Raw genomic sequence first — 23,030 nt, forward strand, 5'->3', positions numbered from 1 at the left:
TCGGGGTACTCTATGAACAAATGGGATTATTTCAAGGGACCAATTCTACAGATATTTTGCAGATATGCACAAAGAAATACGTAAAAAAATGCTTACTGCAAGTATTTATGTATTTGTAGCAAGAAATGAAAAAAAAATCGATCACTATCATATACAGAATCCTAGGTAGTCATTAAAAAGAATAAAGGAAAATTAAATGCACTCATGATCAATAATTTCCAAGAAAGATTAAGTGAAAAAAAAAAAAAGGTGCTGAAAAACATGTATGGCAAGATCCATACATGTAGAGGTAAGGTGTACATAATGCAAGTATGTGCATATGTACATATATGAGTGTATATGTGTAAACATACAGAAAAGATAACCCAATTTTTAAATTTTATTTTTTGTAGAGACAGGGTCTATGTTGCCCAGGCTGGCAACACAGAGAACTCCTGGCCTCAAGTGATCCTCCTGCCCCAGTCTCCCAAAGTGCTGAGATTACAGGAATGAGCCACTGCACCTGGCCAAGATAATCCAGTTTTTAGTAGCGATTACCAGTAGAGGAAATGGGATTTCACTTTTTACTCTAGATATTTTTGTGCTGTTTAACTTTTCATAATAAAACACATATTTGTGTTTTAAATTTAAAAAACATTTAAGAATGGAGGACAAATAAATATTATTTACAAATAAACAGAAGGGAAAAATGAAGGGAATAAAAATGTTCTATAATAGATGTATTTCTATTAAAAGAAAAAATGTTAAAAATGTGAATACATGCCGCTTTCTTTGGCTTATGGAAATATGGGTGACTTTCCACTACCCTCTCTTCCTTCAAAATACCCTTTCACTCTGGACAGGTTTTACATTTCAAGGGAGTTGGGGTAGGAAGGAATCTGATTTCAAGGCAACTTGATAAATTTACTTACATGTAATCTGCCTCGAAGCTCTCGGTCATTTCTCATTTTCACATAAATTCGCTCATCTAGGCTGAGCCTGATAAGATCCAGGGGCTCCTCTACAGTGTTGGTAGTTTGTTGCTGATAAAAGAAACAGGCTTAGTAATGTAGTACTAGAGTTAGAGTAGTGCTTAAATCACTGCTATGCTGTGTGACCATGGGCAAGTTATTTAACCTTTTTCTGCCTCAGTCTCCTAATCTGTAAAATGGAGATAATAGTGTCTACCTAATACTGTTTTTGTGAGGCTTAAGTGATATATATGAAGGCTTAGAACAGAGCTTTTCACATAGTATATGCTATATAAATGTAGGTTGAAACACACATACATAAGAAGGAGTTACACAGCAAAATAATCATGACTATACTTTGTTCCCTCAAAATCCAAACTGCCTGACCCAATTTCAGGGTATAGGGTCTCAGGGACTTTAGCTTTATCTCAAATATTATGTAATCATTGGAAAAACACTCACTTAATGCCTACCATACACTAGTCAGAATGCCAAGTAGAGGTGTAGGTTTATGGGAAGATTATGAATTCGGCACAGGTTGAGTTTAGGCTGCCAACTGGCCAGTAAGATGAATATATTTAGTAGCCAGTATAGAACACTTGTTGAAAGCACTGGCTTAGCCGGGCATGGTGGCACATGCCTGTAGTCCCAGCTACTCCAAGAGCTGAGGTGGGAGGATTGCTTGAGCCTGGGAGGTGGAGGTTGCAGTGAGCCAAGATCGTGCCACTGCACTCCAGCTTGGGCAACAGAGTGAGACTGTCTTTAAAAAAAAAAAAAAAAAAAAAGGAAGCAAGCACTGGCTTTGCAGTCAGGCAGTCCGGGTTCAACTCCTGGCTGTGACCTGACACTTATGAACTGAGATTAAAAATCATGCCATCTGTAATTCTCAGATTCTTCATTTGTAATTGAGAAAGTCACAACCTTTTTTCTGGGTTCTTATGAGGATTAAACTAGTTAATGCATTCGAAACAGTGCCAGGAAAGCAGAAAATATTAATACTTAGAAATGGTTCCTATTGGCCGGGTGTGGTGGCTCACGCTTGAATCCCAGCACTTTGGGAGGCTGAGAAAGGCAGATCACCTGAGGTCAGGAGTTTGAGACCAGCCTGGCCAACATGGCAAAACCCTGTCTCTAGTAAAAATACAAAAATTAGCCGGGCGTCGCAGCACACGCCTGTAGTCCCAGCTACTTGGGAGGCTGAGACAGGAGAATCGCTTGAACCCAGGAGGCAGAGGTTGCAGTGAGCTGAGATCGCGCCATTGCACTCCAGCCTGGGAGATAGAGTGAGACTCCATCCAAAACAGAGAAAAGAATAGAAAAGAAAAGGAAAAGAAAAGATTCCTATTAATATTATATTATTAAGGAACTGCTGGAAACATTGGTTTTAGAGGTCAGGGCTAGGATGACTTGGGGTCACCCACATGGAAGGGATAGTTGCAGCCGCTAAGAGTTAGAAAGATCATTCAAGGAGAGCTTCTTCAGTAAGTACACAAGGCCAGTGGAGGAAGGTAACTGAATTCGTAACAGGATCTGAAGATTCAAAAGGCCTGATGAGAGAAAAAAATAACCTAACTCAACTGGTCCCTACATCCCTCAGTTCAACGGTGTTTGTTAAAGGCTCAGATAACCAACTGTTATATTACAATGATAGAGAAGTCACAATCCCCACCCTCAAGGAGCTCATTCTAATGTGGAGAGGCATACAAATAATTATAATACTGTAAGAATATGCACATGAAAGAGCCCTACTGCTACCTAAACCTCTGTCTGGGATGCCCACTGTCTGCTCTTTTCATCCTGTAGCTTTAAATATTGGCTTTTCAAAGAGGCTTCCTCTGATCATTTAACTCATTCACTCAAATATTTGTTGAGTGTTTCCAGCACTGTTCTAAACCCCAAAGACAAAAGAATGAACAAAACAAAATCCCTGCTCTTATGGCACTTACATTCTAGTGGGGAGAGATACACATTAAACAAAGATGCATACATTTAATATGAAAAAATAACTGTATGAAGAAAAATGAGGCAGGGTAAGCAGAGTAGCGGGAGTGCTATTTGGGCAGAAGTCCTCTCTGAAGAGGTCAGAGGTCAGTAGAAAGTTTAAGTTGTGGCATGATCTCCAAAGATATTTGAGGAAGAAAAAGACCAGGTGAAAAAGCTTCTAGGACCATCTGTTATTCTGCATACCAGTTCCTTGTTTCCTTCATAGCACATCACAGTTCCTGTAAGTCTTACATATTTACTTTTATCTGTTCTCGTCGCGAATATAAGCTCCAAGTAATGGCAAGGATCACTTATATGTCGATGTCAGTGTCCCTGGCCCTTAGAACAGTGTCTAACCATACAAAGCTCAGGCTCACTCTATCTGTTGAATGAGTAAATAATTGTTGCGCTCAGTAATGATAACAACTCCTAACTTTATTATCTGGCTTTCTATTGGAATCCTGACAGCTCCGTGAGGCAGGCAAGGATAATAATCTACAGATTAAAAAAAATGAAGCGAAGAGTGTGAGAATAGTCATCAGGTGGGCTTCTAACAGGAAATGGTCTCAGGGACTGCGGCAAAATTCGGAGGGGGGGTTACGGAAAGGACGGGGTGGATTAGGCCACGGTGACTTGGAAAGAGGAGGCACGACTGGCCATTTTTCCTGAGTCTGGAAAAAGCAGCCTAGTACAAGAAGCTGCTTCGAGCGACCTCCTTAAAATACACTCACCTGGTCTACGTCGTCCGCCATGTTTCAAACCCTGCGCCCTTTCCCGCCTCTCGCGAGAACACAAGAGCAACGCCAATCTCCGGAAACGTGAGGATACAATACACCGGAAATAGAAAACTGCTGTGCTCTTTCCTGCTTCCGGCGGTTTTTTAGTGGCCACGGGTATGGGGTGGAGCTTCCTTTAGGGGCGTGACTAGGCCTCCAACTAAGAGGCGTGGCCACACGCGCCCGCCTCGGGGCGGGGCCGGCGTTCTAGCGCATCGCGGCCGGGTGCGTCACTCGCGAAGTGGAATTTGCCCAGACAAGCAACATGGCTCGGAAACGCGCGGCCGGCGGGGAGCCGCGGGGACGCGAACCTCGCAGCCAGAAATCCAAGGCCAAGAGCAAGGCCCGGCGTGAGGAGGAGGAGGAGGGTGAGAGCGAGGCCCAGCGGGCTTCGCGGGAGACGCCGCCGGTGGGCGGAGGAGGCCCGGAGGCAGGGCGGGAGTCCAGACGCGGAGGCCTGGTGGAGGTTGCTGCGCGCTTTCCGCGCCGTGGGGGCAGCCCGGCAGGCCGCGGCCGGCCCTCCCCGCTGTCCCCGCGTCTTTGTCTTCCGCACTCAGAGCGGTTTCCCGCGAGCCTCGCCCGACCCAAGCTTCTGCGTAGCTTTTTTCCCCGCTCCCCGTTGTCCAGAGGATACAGATGTTCAGGGTTGAACGCGGAGAAGGCAGTTATTTGTGTCCCAGGAAGACGGACGGACGGACCAGGACGTAGAGTGATGCAGTGTGCTGGCTCACTAATGATAACTTCAGCTGAGTCTCACCTAGAGTTCCACAGTGGGATCCCACCTGACTTCCCTTCATGGATATTGGATAGGCTTCTTACATTTGTCATGGGCAATGCAGAGCTCATGGTTTTCCCCTTTAAATCTATGCTTTCCTCCGTTTTTCCAGTCTCAATACTTGTTATAAAGCAAAGCCCACCTCTTTCTTATGTCCACACATCCACTCCGTCAGCAAGTCCAGTCAGTTCAGCCTCAGAGTGTATTTCAAATTTGTCCACTTCATTTCCATGGCCACAGCCCTTGTCCAAGTCACCGTCACCTTTCAGTTGAGTTACTGCAGTTTCCTCTTTACTGGCCTCCCAGCTCTGCATCCAGCAACCCAAATAATCTTAAAAAAAAAAAAAAAAAATCATGCCATGCTCCTGCTTTAAACTCCCCTTGGTTTTCCATTGCTCTTAGCTTAAAATCCAGTTGTCTTATCCTGGCCTACAAGATGCTACATGTTTTGGCTCTTGCTACCCCTCCTGTTTCTCTTACCACTTGTTTCCTTGCCAGATACCCTCCTTATTGGCCTCCTTTCTCTTCCTCAAATATGCCAAGTTATTTCTTGAGCCTTTTCCCTTGATGTTCCTTCTGCCTAGAGTGATCCCCCCATGACTTTTGCCAGGGATGATTTCTTCTATCTCTTCAAATCTCAAGTTAGACGTTCCTTGAGCAAACTAAGGTGGTCCTTCCCAGATACTCCGCGGATACGAAAACCTGTGATGCTCAAGTACCTTGTATCAAATGGCCTAGTGTTTCCATGTAACCTATGCACATCCTCCGACATACTTTAAATCATCTCTAGATCACTAATAATACCTAATACAATGTAGATGCTATGGAAATAGTTGTCATGCTGTATTTTTAAAATTTGTATTTTTTTTCCCGAAATATCTGTGGTTGGTTGAATCTGTGGATGTGGGGCCCGTGGATTGGTAGGGCTAAGTGCTAAATAAATATTTTATTTATTTTTTATTTTTTTCGAGACAGTGTCTCACTCTGTCGCTGAGGTTGGAGTGCAGTGGCGTGACCTCTGCCTCCCAGGTTCAAGCGATTCTCCTGCCTCAGTCTCCCAAGTAGCTAGTAGTACAGGTGCCTGCCACCACCATGCCTGGCTAATTTTTGTATTTTAGTATAGATGGGGTTTCGCCATGTTGGCCAGGCTGGTCTCAAACTCCTGACCTCAGGTGATCCATTCGCCTCGGCTTCCCGAAGTGTTGGGATTACAGGCATGAGCCACTGTGCCCGGCTGGTAAATATTTTAAATAATTGCAAAATGCAGGCTGTAGAAGGAATTTCTGGGTCTCCTGCAATAACTGGGTAGAAGATTAGGTAACTGGCAAAGGCTATCACACTAGATTCTGTTTCTATACCAATTATAAGTTCATCATCCATTAGGAAATAGTGAAATGGTAATAATTCCTAAACTTAGGAGGCGATTTACCTCATATGTAATATTACGAGTTTCCATTTTATTCATTCATTTACTCATTCATTCAAATAACATCTTTTGAGTATCTACTATGTGCTGTACATGAATGAGGTGACATGAAAGATAAACATATCTTGGAGGATCATAGACTAGTGTTGACATGACATTTACATGTAAAACATTCAAGGCAGAGTGTGCTAAATATTGTGGAAGAAGGTACAAGGCTTTGTAGCTTCCAAAGGATTAATCAAGTTTGACTGGCGTGATCGGGGAACGCTCTCTGAAGTAGTTTGGTCTGTGATTTAAAGGATGGTTGCTATTTTAGCAAGGGGTCACAAAAAGGGGCTGGTATTCTAGTCAGAATGTAATTTGGATATATGGCAATTAAAAATTAAAGGTTTTAATCTGATGGAAATGCTACCTGCATTCTTCCCAGCTCAACACTTCACCTCGGTTCCAGCTTGGTAGAGCTTCAATTCTTAGTTTTATGCACTTGGGTGAATTATTTTGGACAAATGTTTTAGCCCTTCTGAATTTCCTCTGTGAAATGTAATAACTGCTTTGCAGGGTGGCTGTGAGTTTTCAGTGGGATAGCATATAAAGCCAAGAGCTTTAGCTTTACCCATGTTAGGTAATTAGTTGGGCTAGCTGGTGTCATTCAGCCTAAACGGAGGTAAGCATGCACCCAAGTTTACTTTGCTAGCCAGAGGAGCTAGCAGTCAGTTCCCAAGGCAGCTTCCAGGATCTGCAGAGTTACAACCTTTGTTGTGGTTTGGTGGTTTTGTGGGGAAGCATAGACTTAGCAAGTGTGGTTTGGGCTGCAGATGACAATAATTTGGTGACTATCAGTGTAGTTTCTAACACTGTAATAGTGTAGGTTTTAATAGCACCCCCGTACATGCAAATGAAGGTGATACTTGGCTGCTTTTGACAAATAGGAGAAAAGAAAACAGGCTTTCACATGATTTCCTTTGTGTTACTAAAGCACCTCTGGTTTCTTTTCTTCTCTATGTTAACACCTTCAGTGATATCCAGTAATTCCTTCAACAGCTGTTTATTGAGCGCCTACTATTTTCAGGCACTGTTCCAGGTACTAGGATAATAGTAGTGAACAAGACAGATGAGGCACCTGCTCTCATGATTATAATCTGGGGGGAGGGGTAGGTAGAACAGATAACAAGTTAAAAAAAAACGGATTCACATGATGATAAGAGCTATCACCCTGGGCTAAGACTGCTGTGATAAAACTTATTTGGGTACATAGCAGAAAATGCTTCTATAGATGGAAAGAAAAACCCTCAAACTTATATGGGGCTGGGGAGGAGGCAGCTAAATGGGAATCAGTGTCAGGGAAGGCCTTTGTAAGGAGGCGGCATTTTGAGGCATTTAGTGTAATTTTGAGCCATTCATAGGAAGTTCTGGGGAAAAGAGTTCTAGGCAGAGAGAACAGTGTGTTTAAACACTCTTAGGAGGGAATGAACTTGGCCAGTTGGCTGGACACAGTGAGTGAGGGGCTGGGTAGGAGAAGTGAGCAAGGGCCTGAGCTTGGATACCAAGCTAAGGAGTTGGAATTTTATTCTGAGTGCTACGAGTTGCTGCTGGAAGGTTTACTCCGGTGTTCTTATTAAATCCCAGTAGATGGGCAAGCAGACCACAGTGGTAATTCCTGCCCTACTGAAAGAATGCTGAACTCAAGGAGGCTAGTTAGGCATATTAGATAACTCAAGATTTTGGAGAGTCCTGGAAAAGAGTCTCTAGATGCTTAGGGACCAAAAAATAGCAAAGAACAGAAAGTCACCCATATTTCTGCCATCCAGAAATAGCCACCATGAAATAGTGGTCTGTTTCCTTCTAGTCTGTTTTTTACGTAGCAGAAAGCATACTGTAAAATCAACTTTGCATGATTAACGTTACATCATATATCGTTTTTCTTTATCTTAAAGGATGACTCAATTATATTTTGTTGTGTGGCTCTGCCATAAGTTACTTAACAATTATCTCATGGTTGGACATTCAGATTATTGTTAGATGCTTTTGAATACTATGAACATCCTTTTGATTCAGTTTTTGTGTTTCCTTTTTCCCCCTTTCCCTTTTAACTCCTCTACCTTTCTCTTTAAACAGAAATAAAAGCTGTGCTTTTTAACCAACTAGAAAAGTTTGTGATGCCTCTGAAGTATCCTCCTACGTGCATTTTTTTAGATTAGTAGAAATTGAAGTGTTTAGCATCTTTGCCTATTATTAGAGGGCTAACTACCATTGTAAGATCCAGAAATCTTGATTTTAGGGGCACCCTCCTCAAACTGTCAAATCTTAAGCTTTATACAGCCTCTGGCCTTGGAATAGGCAATCTGTTCTCAGATTTGAAAAAATTAATTTTGAAATAATTCGTACTTCAAAATTTTTCCTTATTTTTTGGTTTCCATTACAATGTTTAAAAATGGGAATGCATAAATTCCTTTTTTATAAAACATTTAAAGAAACAACGGAATCAGTGATTTATCTAGGATTAAAATGAATGCTCCTTTGATATGAATTTTATGAACATTTAATCATGATTTCATTTAGATCAGAAGGGAGAGTCTTTTTTCCCTCATGCAAAAGTATATTCTTGTGGAATATAAATACCTATCCAGAGAGTCAGCAAGACAAACAATGAAAAGACTGAATTATTAAATAATTTTATATTTTAGGTTAATATTGCAATCTCTTTTGAAACCTCAATAAAAGGTAGAATATTTTTATTTTCTAAAATTAATTGAAGCAGAGTCATGCAAAGACAAAAGATTTATTTCAGATTCAAGATAATTCGTGTGAATATATTTGCAAAATAGAAAACTATCGTTCCCTGCTATATTATTTATTAAAACTAATCTATTAATATAATTATTATATATAAATCATAATTTTAGATATCCCAATTTGACTAAAACCAGCAGCTTATGCATTTTTTATTTCCCTTTAACAAAAAAATAATTATTTTAAGAAAATACTTTTGAATTATTGCTCTCTTTTTCCAAGTGTAAGTTTGCTGAGGTGGTTGGTATATGAGTGCCATTTGGGTTACATTGGAAAGGTTTCAGAGCAGTATGTGTTTTGAGCAGTTTGGTCTTGAAGGTTGGCAGAAATGTAGATTAATAGGAATGATGTTGTGGTAAAACTTCGACATGTTTATGTACTTAACATTTTACTTGAGAGGAGTATATTATTCCTAAGACAAACAATTAGTTTTGGCAGATAATAAATAGGGTGCTAATTAATGGATGTTGTATTTTCCTGGCAGGAGGTTAGCTGACATTTAAGATCTGGAAGTTAGGTTTTATTTGAGTCCTATGGTATTTTCTCTAGTTATAGGAGAAGTAAAGTGCTGATAAAGGAAGATGGTTTTTGCTGTGAATATAGACTAGCCGCAGGTGGGAAGAAGCTGAGAGCTGGTTGCTGACCAGACAGGGGATTGTGAACCAGTGATGGAGATGGGGTTTGGAGACAGGTCATAGAGCCGTTTTATGCCCCTGCCCATAAGCTGCACTGCCTCCACCTTTCCTTCCACCCCTCACCTCATGTTCTGTGTGGTCACCTAGATGCCTTTGAAGATGAGAAACCCCCAAAGAAGAGCCTTCTCTCCAAAGTTTCACAAGGAAAGAGGAAAAGAGGCTGCAGTCATCCTGGGGGCTCAGCAGATGGTCCAGCAAAAAAGAAAGTGGCCAAGGTGACTGTTAAATCTGAAAACCTCAAGGTTATAAAGGATGAAGCCCTCAGCGATGGGGATGACCTCAGGTGAGATGCCTGCAAAGCTTTGTCTCGGGTCTTGATTTTTCTCATCAGAGAATTGTGAATAATGAAAACCTCTATTCTTACTTGTCACTGGGGTCCATGGAAGATTGGATCTTTAAACTCTTCCAGGTACAACTCAGACCAGTAAGAGCTGGCAACTTTTCAGATAAGAACAGTGACAGCGTGCAGAAAGTGATTTATTCATGCTTCTACAGCTGGACAGTGGCAAAAGCAGGAGAACCCAGGTCTTCTGACTCCTGGTCCAGTGCTCTTTCTACTACACAAAAATATTAGATATATACAAAATATTACCATTCCAGCTTTATCTCATACTACTGTCCTCAAGCATGCTCTTCTCTGGCCCACCTGAGCTTCTCATCATTCAGTGAACACATTCTCGTACTTTCTACACCTGCATTGTGCTCATGGTATTCCCTCTACCTGGAGTGCTTGCTGGCTTCCATCTTGAAGATGCAGATCCGAAACCACCTACTCCAGAGGCTTCACTGATTCTTCCCCCTTCTCTCCTCTGATTTCCCGTAGCGCTTCTAGGGAGTGTGATATGTCTGCCAGTTATAGTTACCATGCCACATACCCAGGCTTACTACCCTGTGACCTCTCAGAGGGCTGGAACCACGTGGGGTTCATTTTCATATGCCCTGTAGCATCGATTGCAGGGCCTTTTATTTGGCAGAAACTGAACAAGTATTTTTGCAATGAATGAGCATTTATATTAATATGTTGTGAACAATGATTATGAGCCCAGGGAACACTTGATTTTCTGCCTCCTAAGAAAGTTGAGGGGTGGGGAGAAGAGGAAGAACAGAGGGATAGTGTTTCATTTGCTTCATAAACAAATCCTCACTGCTAGTATCAGCTTTTCCAGCAGCCTCTAGTCCTGGCATGGGAGAGTAGTCCATTAGAGGGCACAGGAAGGGACACGAGACAGCATGATGATTTTCTGCCATGGTTCATCTCTTCTCCTTTTCTCTAGACTTCCCTTCCCATCCCGTCCCGTCCCCGTCCCCGTCCCCGTCCCGTCCCATCCCCGTCCCGGTCCGTCCTTAATGGAGTCTCGCTCTGTTGCCCAGGCTGGAGTCTAGTGATGCAATCTTGGCTCACTGCAACCTCCGTCTTCCAGGTTCAAGTGAGCCTCCTGAGTAGCTGGAACTATAGGCGCCCACCACCACGCCCAGCTAATTTTTGTATTTTTAGTAGAGACGGGGTTCCACCATGTTGGTGTCGAACTCCTGACCTCAGGTGATCTGCCCAGCTCAGCCTCCCAAAGTGCTGGGCTTACAGGCATGAGCCACTGCGCCTGGCCTTCCCTGGACTTTTCTGAAGAATGCCTCTGAACTTACTGCTTTCCAGTTGCCTCCCCTCACTAGTTGAATTCTCCAGAGACATATACATAGCGATAGGCCACGATACTGCTAAGGAAAGCTCTGGGTCCCCCTTTCCCTCTCCCCTGAGCATTGACTGTGGTCATTTCTGCTATGTTTGTTCTAAGGGGAAATTTTTATTGCTGGTGTTTTGAGAGAAAGTGGTACTCTAAAAAAAGAGTGTATTATTAGAGCTCAAGATTGATGATTGGTATTTTAAATGTTTATGCCAAAATCCTAGATAATATTCTCACTTGGTACCAAGTGCCAAAGTTGACACAAGTTAAAAGTAACTGGATACTCTAGACACATTTTATATATGAATTTGCAGAAATATATTACGTATCAGCAAGTACTTAGCCTTGAGCCATTGTTTAGCCAGCTACTTATCTATGTTATTATCTACTTAGCTAGCTAGCTGTCTATGTCTCTTGTCATTTATGACTCACCTATGTGTAGTCACATCTCTGCTTGAAGTTAGAATGCTATGAACTTCAGTCTCCTTACATCATATTTCTTAAAGATGGAAAAGAAGTCTGAGTAGGCTTATAGTAGGATATGTAAATGTAGATTTTATTCTGTTCTTTCTGGCCTCCAACTGCACATATATCACACAGATATCACAGTTCTGGAACTCATTATTTTGGTGTCTTCCAACTTTTCCTTGTCATGTCCAGGCACAGCTGTGTTTTATTTCACACGATCTAGAGTGTAGGTTTTTTGACAGCACATCTGGTATTAATTAGACAGATGATCAGAGCACATCTTGATGAGATTTGGAACACATGTTGATGGAGGAAGTGCGGCTCAGAGCTTACTAATAATCTTTAAATAGTTGCAACAGATTCTCAATAAATAGGAGGGGTTTTAAAAATTCCATTTAGCTTGAATGGAACACTAGGATGTCTGACCTTCTTCATCTTCCTTCCTGTGGTCTTTACACAGGGACTTTCCAAGTGACCTCAAGAAGGCACACCATCCGAAGAGAGGGGCTACCGTGAATGAAGACAGCAATGAAGAAGAGGAAGAAAGTGAAAATGATTGGCAAGAGGTTGAAGGTGAAACATCTTTCTTTCTTTTCAGAACTGTTTGGTTCTGTTTTTTTTTTGTTTGATTCTGTTTGGAGTCAAATCACTAATTGCAATCCTTTTGTTTTCTTTTAAGCTAATTAGACCACAGATAAGGTTGTACTAGGGACTTGCTGTGATACATATGGAAAAACTCATGGCCAAATTACCAAAGAAGGCTGTTGACTCTCTTCCTCTGGTGACTGTCAATGGGGTAGATATAAATAGAGAGGCAGCACTATTTAGGAGAAGGAACACAGGCTTTGAAAGTAGTTAGAACTGGGTTCAGCGCTCAACTTTGCCACTTAGGTAGCAGTGTGAGTGAGTAATTTAATCTTGAGCAAGTAACTTCACCTCTCTAAACTGAGTTTTCTCATTGGTAACACTCTGTAAACACTGAATGTTTAGTGTGAGCCATTCACAGTATAGGCTGTAGGATTATTGTGGGGAAAAGAAAGTTTGCAAATGTAATGGGCCTAATGTGTCATACACTCACAGTAAATACCAGCTAATGTTATCATCCCTGATTCCTTCTGTCTGGCCTGACTTTTCCTCACCTTTTTGTTTTGAAGGTGTTTAAATTTATAAAAAGAGTGAAAAATGTAATATATGTCCTCTTCACCTAGGTTCATTAACATTTTGCCACATTGAATGTATGTTTCTCTCTGTAAATATTCATTGTGGAACCATTTGAAAATAAGTTGTAGATATTCTGATATTCCACTGCTGAATACTTCAGCATGCATTTCCTAATAGACATTCTCCTGCATGACAAAATGACCTCATCACACCTAAGAAAATGAAAAATAAGTCCCCAATTGTTATAAAAGCATCCTTTATGACTGTTTCTTTTTGCACACAAAGATCCAACCAAGCCTTGTATTTGGTCTTTATGTCACTTTACTCTCTTAATATAATACAGCAGTAGTTCCCACCCATTACCTTGTTTTGCTTTTCATAGCACTGCCTTTTTTGAAGGGTCCTAGTCTTTTGTTTTGTAGACTGTCTCATGTTCTGGTTTTGTCTGATAAACAGTCACACATCTCATGGTGTTGTTAAACTTGTTTCAATATCCCCTGTATTTCTTGTAAACTAAGTCCAAAGATGTGATTTAATTTTGATTAAACTTTTATTTTTTTTCCAAGAATCCTTTTTAGATGATGCTTTAAACCTCATCTTGCATTGATTAAGCCACCTCTAATGTCAGGTTGTTCCTCTTCTAGTCATGCTACCTTTAAGCTAGCTGTACTACCATGTCCTTTTGACATGGCCTCATTAGTCTTTGAGAACATTTTTGTTCAGCTTATATATTTCTTACTGTAGACTTGAAACCAGCCTTTTTTTCTTCGAGAAGCTGTGGTTCATTTTAATAGAGATTTGTGTATAGAGACCAAGATCTGGCATTAGATGCATTCTTTGCCAGTGAGCTGTCATGGCTTCTAGGCCCAGAGCCTCTTTTAAGGAACTTTTGCTAATGAAGTTTTCAATTAGATCCAGTTCAGCAAATTCAGTCCTTTTCAGCTACTGTATACGAGCAATGTAGGGGGTGAAGAGATGAAAAGGATGTATTTCTTGCCACTTACAAGTTTATAATTGAGAATGAAAGACGAACACCTGAGTCATGACTCTATACAAAGCAAATTATGCTAATTGTCATTGTGGTAATACAGAATACAGAGAAAAGGAGATTATTCTCATTTGGGTTTTTTTTTTTTTTTTAAGAGTTTTAAGTATATACATACATGCATGAGTGTCAGCTTTTTGATAGAGGGGTCTGTATCTGATTCAACCCAGTATCTCTATGCTTTAGGTCCCTTATCTAAAGACTGCCTGGGTTGTGTGGGTTAAATGAGACACATGAATATATAACACTCAGCACACTGCCTGGCACATGGTAGGACTCAGGGCAGGGCATGTCTAGGGGTCTCTGTGGGCTGTCTCCCTCACATTCATGCCTCACTTCCTTCCCAGCAGAACCTTGATTCTGTTCAGTATAGTAGCTATTATTATTGTTATTACTATTACTGATTTTTTAAAATGCTTGTTGATAGAACTTAGTGAGCCTGTGCTGGGTGACGTGAGAGAAAGTACAGCCTTCTCTCGATCTCTTCTGCCTGTGAAGCCAGTGGAGATAGAGATTGAAACGCCAGAGCAGGCGAAGACAAGAGAAAGAAGGTAAGCTTAGGCCCTTGCTTCTAGGCTCCTGTTACATGCAGTAGGCAACAGCTGCTGCTTAGGAGGACTTTGGAGAAACTTGTAGGGGACCAGGACTGAGTATCAAAGTGGTCGAGAACCTTGGGTCAGGAACCTGATTTACCTTTAGAGACTTGAATGAGACACCTTCATGTCCTGGCTGGGGTGGGGGATGAGGAGAGGGAACTCCTGTGTGCCAGGGATTGAGCAGGCCATCTGTTGTCTTACCTAATCCTTAGAACAGTGTTATGAATGAGGAGCCAGAGGCTCAGACGCTAAGTAACGTTTCAGGAGTCACTCAGCCAGTAATGGAAGAGCTGAGACCTAATCCTTCTCATTGACTTGGCATTCACATTTTCCCTACCATGTCACGCTGCAGGACTTGAGGCAGTGCCGGCTGTGGTAGGGAGCCCCTATCCTTCCCAGCATCCCAGAGTACCTCTGCAGCCTCTGATGGCTTGGGAATTCCACTGTGCGATGGGCACATTACTAGGCACAGAAGAGGGAGATAGTACAAATCATTCAAGAAGTGTCAAGTTGTCTTGAAGATTCATGGGATACAGACTGAAAAAGAGATTTTACACTAGAACAGTGTCACATAAATGATGGTGTGTTAATTTAACATTAATAAAAGTAATGGTTGCTAAGGAGAGAGTAGTTGGAAGAGTTGGACAGCCAGAGAAGACTTCCTGGAAGAAGTGAGCTTTGAGGCATGTAGGTGAGGTGTGATCTGCTGCTGGTTGAGAGGAAGGTTGTCTGGGTACACAATGTCCCAGGCCAAGGTTTGCTGGTGAGAAGGAGCCAAAGAGCCTGCAGGAAATAGCTGGCTTGCAGATGGACTTGAGTAGCACAGCCTTGTGTAGGGAAACGGGGAGTGATTCACTGTCATCCGAGGAGAAGGAATTGCCTGGGGGAGTGGAGTCTGGTTTCAGTTCCCCCCCTTCATTCCCAGATTTTTCACTATGTGTTGCAGTGAAAAGATAAAACTGGAGTTTGAGACACATCTTCGGAGGGCGATGAAACGTTTCAATAAAGAGGTCCATGAGGACACACACAAGGTAAGGGCAAGGAATGTTGGGGAAGGACTCTTCCTTGTCAGCGGAAAGAGCTTGTGCTCACCGAGGCTTTATTTCTGGCTTTGCTGCTCACTCTGTGGCCATGGCAAGTTTCTTAACTCTCTCTGAGCCTTTGCATCCTCATCTGGGAAGTGGGGGTAGTAGTAGTGTCTGCCTTGGAGGGTGGTTGTGTATTATAGGTAAGGTAACTTGCAGCACAATGCTTGGCATGCAGCAGAGGCTAAATAAAAAGTACTTGCCTTCCATCTCTCCTTTCAGCCATTTAATGTCATTAATTCTGATCCCAGCTGCAGGCACTGGCTTTTGACTTTAGCTGACAGTTATTGAACACCTGTACACACCTAGCAAGGTGCTTGGCATGGTGGGGATAGAGACTTGGATAAAGCTTATTTCCTACAATTGAGGAGTATCTGATCTCTAGATGGAACAAGGACTTCCAAACAGAGAAACTCAAGACTATGCCTGGAACAGTGAAAGCGATCAGCGTGGCTCTGTGGAGCTGGGGAAGGCTTTATGTAAGGCAAAGGATTAGAGCCGGGTCTAGGAGAAGACGTTGAAGACTCTAGCCAAGTTGTGGAGGGGACGGCGAGGTGCCCAGCTCACCTGCGTGTGTGGAGTGTGTAGGTGTTCAGGGGTGGGGGTGAAGGGAGGGTGGGCTTCAATTTCCCTTTGATGGATGGTGGGCTGCCAGAGAGGATAGTGATGGGATGGGTGAGTTGCTTTGTGTGCAGCTGCTGCAGAAATCTAGAGGTGCAAGGACAGTGATGAGGTTAGAGAGGGGTCACCTCCCTCACCCAGGCCTGGGGCACGAAACGAGACAGCTGTGTGCCTTTCAACTCTTGTTGGGTGCTGGGGTGAAAGAAAGGGAAGATGACTCTCAGGTTTGAGGCCTGAGTGAGGAGAGAGAAGCAGCACTATTGATTAAAATAGGGAGACTGTTAGTGGGGGAGGAGGAAGCCAATGTTGAAGGGAAAATGACACAAATCAGTGTGTGAAAAGAGGGGAAGAGGTCATATAATCATTTCAGTAGGTGGATGAAGGGTGGGTTTTGGGGTCAGAGGAAGGGCAAAGATGTGGAGCCTGTGACAGAGAAGGTTAGGCTCAAACAACCAGAGAGGTGGCGAGAACAGCCCAGTGAGCCCAGTGAGGTGCGTCCCGCCAGCTTCCACAGGCTTCCAGCAGTCTCTCCAGCTCCACCCCACTTGCCTTTCCTTCTGATCTCGCGGAGCAAACCCCAGACATGGCAGCATTTCATCCAGAAATCTTTCAGTATGTATCTCTAAAAGACAAGACCAAAACAAAAACAGTTTGTATTTTGAAAACAAAGCAATTTGTATTTTGAAGCTTTGAGGTTTGATGATTCCTTTGAAGGAATGAGTATACAGAGAGGCAAAAAGAGGGTCAAAGACAAGCTTGGGGAGTGGCCAATACTAGTATTTTTACTTTCTTATATGTAGAAATGGCAACACATATTTCTTGCCCACAGGATGTCTTGACTTTGGCAGCAAAAGTTCCTCCTGGTGTCCGGCCTTCCTTCCATGCTGCCCCTTCCTCCTTTCCTCTTCACAGGTTCACCTTCTCTGTCTGCTAGCAAATGGCTTCTATCGAAATAACATCTGCAGCCAGCCAGATCTGCATGCTATTGGCCTGTCCATCGTCCCAGCCCGCTTTACCAGAGTGCTGCCTCGAGATGTGGACACCTACTACCTCTCAAACCTGGTGAAGTGGTAAGGTCCTCCGCTTGTCCTGCAGAGCTGGGGAGTGTAGGATTTGTGTTTCTCTCAGAGGCTGGGTTCAGGTCACTTCCGCAGACCTTCCCTGAGGCGGTAACTGTGTATCAGGTGGTGGGCATGGCATTGAAGATAGAGAAATGCCAGGTATGATCTTTCCCTGGTAGCGCTGCCAGACTGGTGGGGAGACAAATACATACTAGGTAATTACAGGATGGCATAAGGAGTGCCCTGGAAGGGGTGTTCTGGGGACTGCAGGCTCACATAGCAGGGGCGCTTTTCTCAGCTGGGAGGTCTGGGAACGCTCCCCAAGGAGGTAAAGTCTGAGCTAGGTCTGTAGTGATGATAGGAGTTAGCTAGACGAGCTGGGGAAAGTAGGACAGAGGCAGGCGGGTCTCACGATTCACTCCCTCTTTTGATTTTCTTGGCTGGAAATGAAAATTCTCCTTTGCCCTGACCTCTGACACAAGGAATGCCTGCCTTCTCCCCAGGTTCATTGGAACATTTACAGTTAATGCAGAGCTTTCAGCCAGTGAACAAGATAACCTGCAGACTACATTGGAAAGGAGATTTGCTATTTACTCTGCTCGAGATGATGAGGAATTGGTCCATGTAAGTGATTCCTCCCGGATCACTGTTTTTTATCAGTACTGTTAACTAATGATAATGGCAGCCATGTGCCAGATGCCATTCCAGGTGTGTTACCGACACTACCTTATTCAGTCCTCATAATGACGTTGATAGCTGCTGAAGCCCAGAATAGCTACATGATGCCTCTAAGATCTTTTCCTTGGTGAGCCTGAGAATCGAGATTGGGATCAGAGTCTGAGTGGAGGGCCTGTATGCTTTCCTCCCTGTTGCCTCTAGTTCTGGTGTACCAAAAAGCTCGTAGTTTTGCGTCAGATGTGCTAGAAATATTTTCATTAATTTTTCCAATTTTGTCTTCAAAAGTCCCAAGGAAATGTTTTTTCAAATTGGATGCTGAAGTCCTTCAGAACGTGTTTTTGTACCTCACATCTGGGTGTTGACACTGGCAGGCAGCAGTGCAGTGAGCAGGGTTCTGTCCATAAAAAGGAATCATGATGGCAGAGTGCTCCAGGGACAGTCAGGCTTTATCAAGTGCCTACAGGCACCTGTAGGTAAGGTTCTGTCTGAATAAAACAAAAACAGAGATGGAAATATGGTTTTATCCCTAGAAGATTCCTATTAATCCATACAGTTCAATCTGGGAGTCCCAGATTCTCTGTTTGAAGAAAAATATGGTTGACATCTTTAGTTCTCTTCTTCCGTGTTGGCTTTAAAAAGTCTAAGATGTTTGGCAAGGCTGATAATTATGTTATAATATGCTGCCAATTTTTTGTTTGTTTGTTTTTGTTTTTGTTTTTTGAGACAGAGTCTCTCTCTGCCACCTAGGCTGGAGTGCAGTGGTGCGATCTCAGCTCACTGCAACCTCCGCCTCCCGGGTTCAAGTGATTCTCATGCCTCAGCCTCCCAAGTAGCTGGCATTACAGGTGTGCACCACCATGCCTGGCTGATTTTTGTATTTTTAGTAGAGATGGGGTTTCACCCTTCACCCTGTTGGCCAGGCTGGTAACTCATTAATATTTTAGTATTGTCCTCCCAGACTTTGTTCCTGTGTATGTGTGTACGTATGTATTTGTTTTGTTTATTTGTTTAAGCAAAATAGGATCATACAGCTTTTAAAGAGGGAGTACAATTCAGTGACCATTTAGTACATTTACAATGTTGTGCAACTACCACCTCCATTTCCAAAATGTTTTTGTCACCCCCAAGGGAAACCCTGTATATACCCATTAAACTCCCCATTGTTACCCCCCCATCCCTGCTCATGGCAACCACCAATCTGTCTTGTGTCTCTGTGGATTTACCTATTCAGGATATTTAGTATAAAAGAAATACACTATGTGGCCTTTTCTGCCTGTCTTTTGCTTAGCATAATGTTTTCAAGATTCATCTGCATTTTAGCGTGTATCAAACAATATTTCATTAATATTTATGGCTGAATAATATTCCATTACATGTATATGCATTTTCTCTATCCATTTATCCATTGGCAGACATTTAGTTAGTTTTCACCTTGTGGCTGTTGTGAAGAGTGTTGTTGTTAATGTCTGTACATATATTTATTTACATAGCCTGTTTTCAGTTCTTTTGGGTATATACCTAGGATTTAAATTGCTAGGTCATATGTATATTCTATATGTAATTTTTGGAGAAACCACCAAACTGTTTTCTGCAGTTACTCTACCATTTTATATTCCCACCAGCAGTGAACAAGGATTCCAAATCTTTACCAACACTTGGTTATTTTCCAATGTTTTGATTATAGCCATTATGATGGGTGTCAAGTGATACCTCATTGTGGTTTTGATTGCATTTCTCCAATGACATGATGATGAGTGTCTTTTCATCGGCTTCTCGGTCATTTGTGTATCTTTTTTGAGGACATGTCTGTTCAAGTATTTGCCTATTTTTTAATTATGTTGCCTTTTTGTTGATGATTTGTAAGAGCTCCTTGTATATTCTGGATATTAGTTACCTATCAGATACATGCTTTGCACATGGTTTCTCCCATTCTGTAGGTTGCCTTTTTACTTTCTTGATGAAGTCCTTTGATACGCAAAAGTTTTGAATTTTGACAAAGTCCAAGTTACCTATTTTTCTTTTGTTCTTTGTGCTTTTGGTGTCATATCTAAGATTCCATTGTCAAATCCAAGGTCATAAAGATCGACCCCTGTGTTTTCTTGTAAGAGATTTATATTTACTGCTCTTACATACGTTGTGAGTTAATATTTGCACATATCAGGTAGGTGTTCAATATCATTCTAATGCATGTGGATATCCATTTGTCCCAGCATTATTTGTTGAAGAGACGATTTTTTCAATGGGGCTTGGATGGTCATGGCATCCTTTTCAAAAATCAACCGGCCATAAATGTATGGGTTAATTTCCAGCCTCTCAATTCTATGCTGTTGGTCTACATGTCTGTTCTTATGCCAGTACAACACTGTTTTGATTACTATAGCTTTGTAGTAAGTTTTGAAATCAGGAAGCCTCAGTGTAACTTTGTTCATTTACAGTGTGCTTTGGTTATCTGGGGCCTCTTGCAATTCCATCTGAATTTGATGATCTGTTTTTCCATTTCTGTGAAAAAGCTGTTGGAATTTTGATAGGGACTGCACTGAATCTAGATTAATTTGGGTACCATTGCCGTCTGGTTATTAGGTCTTCCAGTCCATAAGCATGGATGTCTCTCCTTTTATTTTTGTCTTTAATTTCTCAGCTGTATTTTGTAGTTTTCAGTGTATAGCCTTTCACCTTGGTTAAATTTTTTCCTAGGTACTTTATTCTTCTTGATGCTCTTGGAAATAGCATTGTTTTCCTAATTTCTCTTTTAGATTGTTCATTGCAAATGTATAGAAACACAACTGATTTTTTTGTGTTGTCTTGTACCCTGCAGCTTTGCCGAATTCATTTATTAGCTGTACTAGCTTTCTTGTGCATTCTTTGAAATTTTCTTTGTATAGGATCATGCCATCTATGAGTAGATCATTTTACTTCTTCCTGTCTAGTTTGCATGCCTTTTGTGTCTTTTTCTTGCCTAATTGCTCTGGCTAGGACTTCAAGTACAATGTTGAATAATGGTGGTGACAGCAGGCATTCTTGTTTTGTTCCTAATAATTAGGGGGAAAGCTGTCAATTTCACCATTAAATATCATACTACCTCTGGGTTATCATGTTGACTCAGTTCCCTTCTATTCCTAGTGTTCTGAAATTTTTTTTTTTTTTTTTTTTTTATCATGAAAGCCTGTTGGATTGTCTCAGATGCGTTTTTCTTTGTCAGTTGAAATGATCCTCTGGATTTTCTTTCCTTCATTCTATTAATGTATATTTAATTGATTGATTTTCTTACGTTGAACCATCCTTGCATTCCTAGGATAAGTACCACTTGGTCATGTTGTATAAGCCTTTTAACATGTTCAATTTGTTTTTTAGTATTTTATTCAGGATTTTTGCATCTATATTCATAAATTGGTTTATTTTCTTGTGGTGTATTTGTCTGGCTTTGGTGTCAGGGTAATGCTTGCCTCATAGAACAAGTTAAAAAATATTTCCTCTTCTAATGTTTGGAAGAGTTTGAGAAAGACTGAGGTAAATTCCACTTTAAATGTTTGCTAGAATTCACCAGTGAGGTCATCTAGTCCTAGACATTTCTTTGTTGGGAGGTTTTTGAGTTCTGACTCGATCTGTTGTTACAGATCTGTTCAGATTTTCCATTACTTCTTGAGTCAGGTTTGGTCATGTGTATGTTTCTGGGATTTTGTCCATTTTCTCTATGTTATCTAATTTGTAGGGATCATACAGTTCTGTAACCTAATTTTTTTCCTCAGCAATGTACGTTGATAGATTTCTTACTAAAGGTGGTGACTGTGTATGCTTGGGTAGCACTAGACTGTTTCCAGAGTCCTGTCACCTGTGTTATCTTGTCTAATCCTCTTTAGAGTCCTGTGAGGAAGCCGAGGCAGGGATTATTCTAGATGCAGAAATCCAGGCTTAGGGAAGTCACTCAGCTAGCGGTGAACACTTAGTTATCCAGACTTCTGGACCTGTGCTGCAGTGCCATGCTGTACAATAAGAAACTGAGAAATTAATACTGGTACAATGCCGTCGGCTAAACTACAAACATTATTTGGATTTTCCAAGTTTTGTCACTGATACCCTTTTTCTATTCCATGATACTAGTTTGCACTTAGTCATCATGTCTCCTTAGTCTCCTCCAGTGTGTGACAGTGTTTTGGTCTTTCTCTGTCTTTCATGACCTTGACACTTTGGAAATTTTTAGCCGCAGAAGAAACAAGGCAAAAGCAATAATTTATCTCACTATAACAATGGCTTCTCACACCGGACTTTCTCCCGAGGCTGTGGCAGTAATCGAGAGATGCTGGGACCTGGAGACCCATGTAGGAAGGCCTTGCCCGAGTACATTATCACTGTTGCCGTTGGAGGTCAAGTCCCCTGAGGGGCTCCCAGACTTCCAAGTTAACAGCGTTCAGAGCTGCAGACTCAGTTAAAGATTCAATGTGGGGAAAAATGGAAAACAGGGAACAGACTTAGGTGATCTGACAATAATGATACTTTCTACTTCTTCTTCCCAAAGTGGTATTTCATTTTATTATTTTAGTCACAAACGCAACACATATTGACTACAGAACAATCAGAAGTTAGGTAAGCAGAGAAAAAAATCCTGTAAACACTCATAACCCAGTATATGGATGCTTTTTCAAATATACATGTATGTCTAAATTTATATATACATATTTTTTCTTACAAAAATGTAATCACATCATACTTTTTAAAGGAAAATTTCTATTTTCCTTTAATATATGATGAGCATGTTCCTGTTCTTCTATGAAGATAAACTTCTGCATCATCATTTTTAACAGTGTCTGGAGTTTCCATTGCCTACTGTTAGACAGTCTGGCTATTTCCAGCTTTTCCCTGTCTTGAGCAAGCACCATAACAAACAACATTGAACTCATTATATCTTTAATTACTTTCTTAGTATAACTATGTTCTTCCTTTTCATCATAGATATTCTTACTGATTCTCCGGGCTCTGCAGCTCTTGACCCGGCTGGTGTTGTCTCTACAGCCAATTCCTCTGAAGTCAGCAACAGCAAAGGTGAGGTGCTCAGGGCTGCCAGAGAAGAGGAGCAATTGACAGGAAATTGTCACACTTAAATTGATCATTATTATATTTTTTAAGAGCTGGTATTCATGGAGTGTGGGTTCTTTCGAGCCTTGCACATACTGTGTTAGGGAAGACTTGGGCATGTGAGTGGGTATCTAGCAGCCTGAACTTCACGTGTGCAGAGTGGCCTGGGAG

The 23,030-nt window shown here is 41.7% G+C and overlaps 2 protein-coding genes across 6 annotated transcripts in view; one reads left to right on the forward strand and one right to left on the reverse strand.

Moving 5' to 3' along the window:
- The window catches only part of LSM3 (LSM3 homolog, U6 small nuclear RNA and mRNA degradation associated), a 52,416-nt gene extending 48,650 nt beyond the window's left edge, over positions 1–3,766 (reverse strand). For 2 of the 4 annotated variants that reach the window (XM_030801626.1, XM_030801628.1), the window contains exons 1-2: positions 3,665–3,755; positions 912–1,022 (exon numbers count right to left, since the gene is read on the reverse strand). In XM_030801626.1, coding sequence (XP_030657486.1) covers positions 912–1,022; positions 3,665–3,685 — 132 coding nt within the window. In that variant the 5' untranslated portion in view covers positions 3,686–3,755. Of the gene's footprint in view, positions 1–911; positions 1,023–3,664 lie in introns of all 4 variants that reach the window. The other 2 variants (XM_003265015.4, XM_030801627.1) reach the window with 2 other exon arrangements.
- Positions 3,767–3,786: 20 nt separating this feature from the next.
- XPC (XPC complex subunit, DNA damage recognition and repair factor) overlaps positions 3,787–23,030 on the forward strand; it is a 33,847-nt gene continuing 14,603 nt past the window's right edge. For both annotated transcript variants that reach the window (XR_004027528.1, XM_030801629.1), the window contains exons 1-8: positions 3,787–4,077; positions 9,483–9,678; positions 12,003–12,115; positions 14,176–14,299; positions 15,291–15,375; positions 16,963–17,120; positions 17,615–17,735; positions 22,737–22,826. Coding sequence is in view for 1 of the 2 variants with exons in the window: in XM_030801629.1 (XP_030657489.1) it covers positions 3,975–4,077; positions 9,483–9,678; positions 12,003–12,115; positions 14,176–14,299; positions 15,291–15,375; positions 16,963–17,120; positions 17,615–17,735; positions 22,737–22,826 (990 nt within the window). In the remaining variant the exon portion in view is untranslated. The remainder of the gene's footprint in view (positions 4,078–9,482; positions 9,679–12,002; positions 12,116–14,175; positions 14,300–15,290; positions 15,376–16,962; positions 17,121–17,614; positions 17,736–22,736; positions 22,827–23,030) is intronic.

Source organism: Nomascus leucogenys, chromosome 21 (assembly GCF_006542625.1).
Source record: "Nomascus leucogenys isolate Asia chromosome 21, Asia_NLE_v1, whole genome shotgun sequence".
Classification (NCBI taxonomy): Eukaryota; Metazoa; Chordata; class Mammalia; order Primates; family Hylobatidae; genus Nomascus; species Nomascus leucogenys.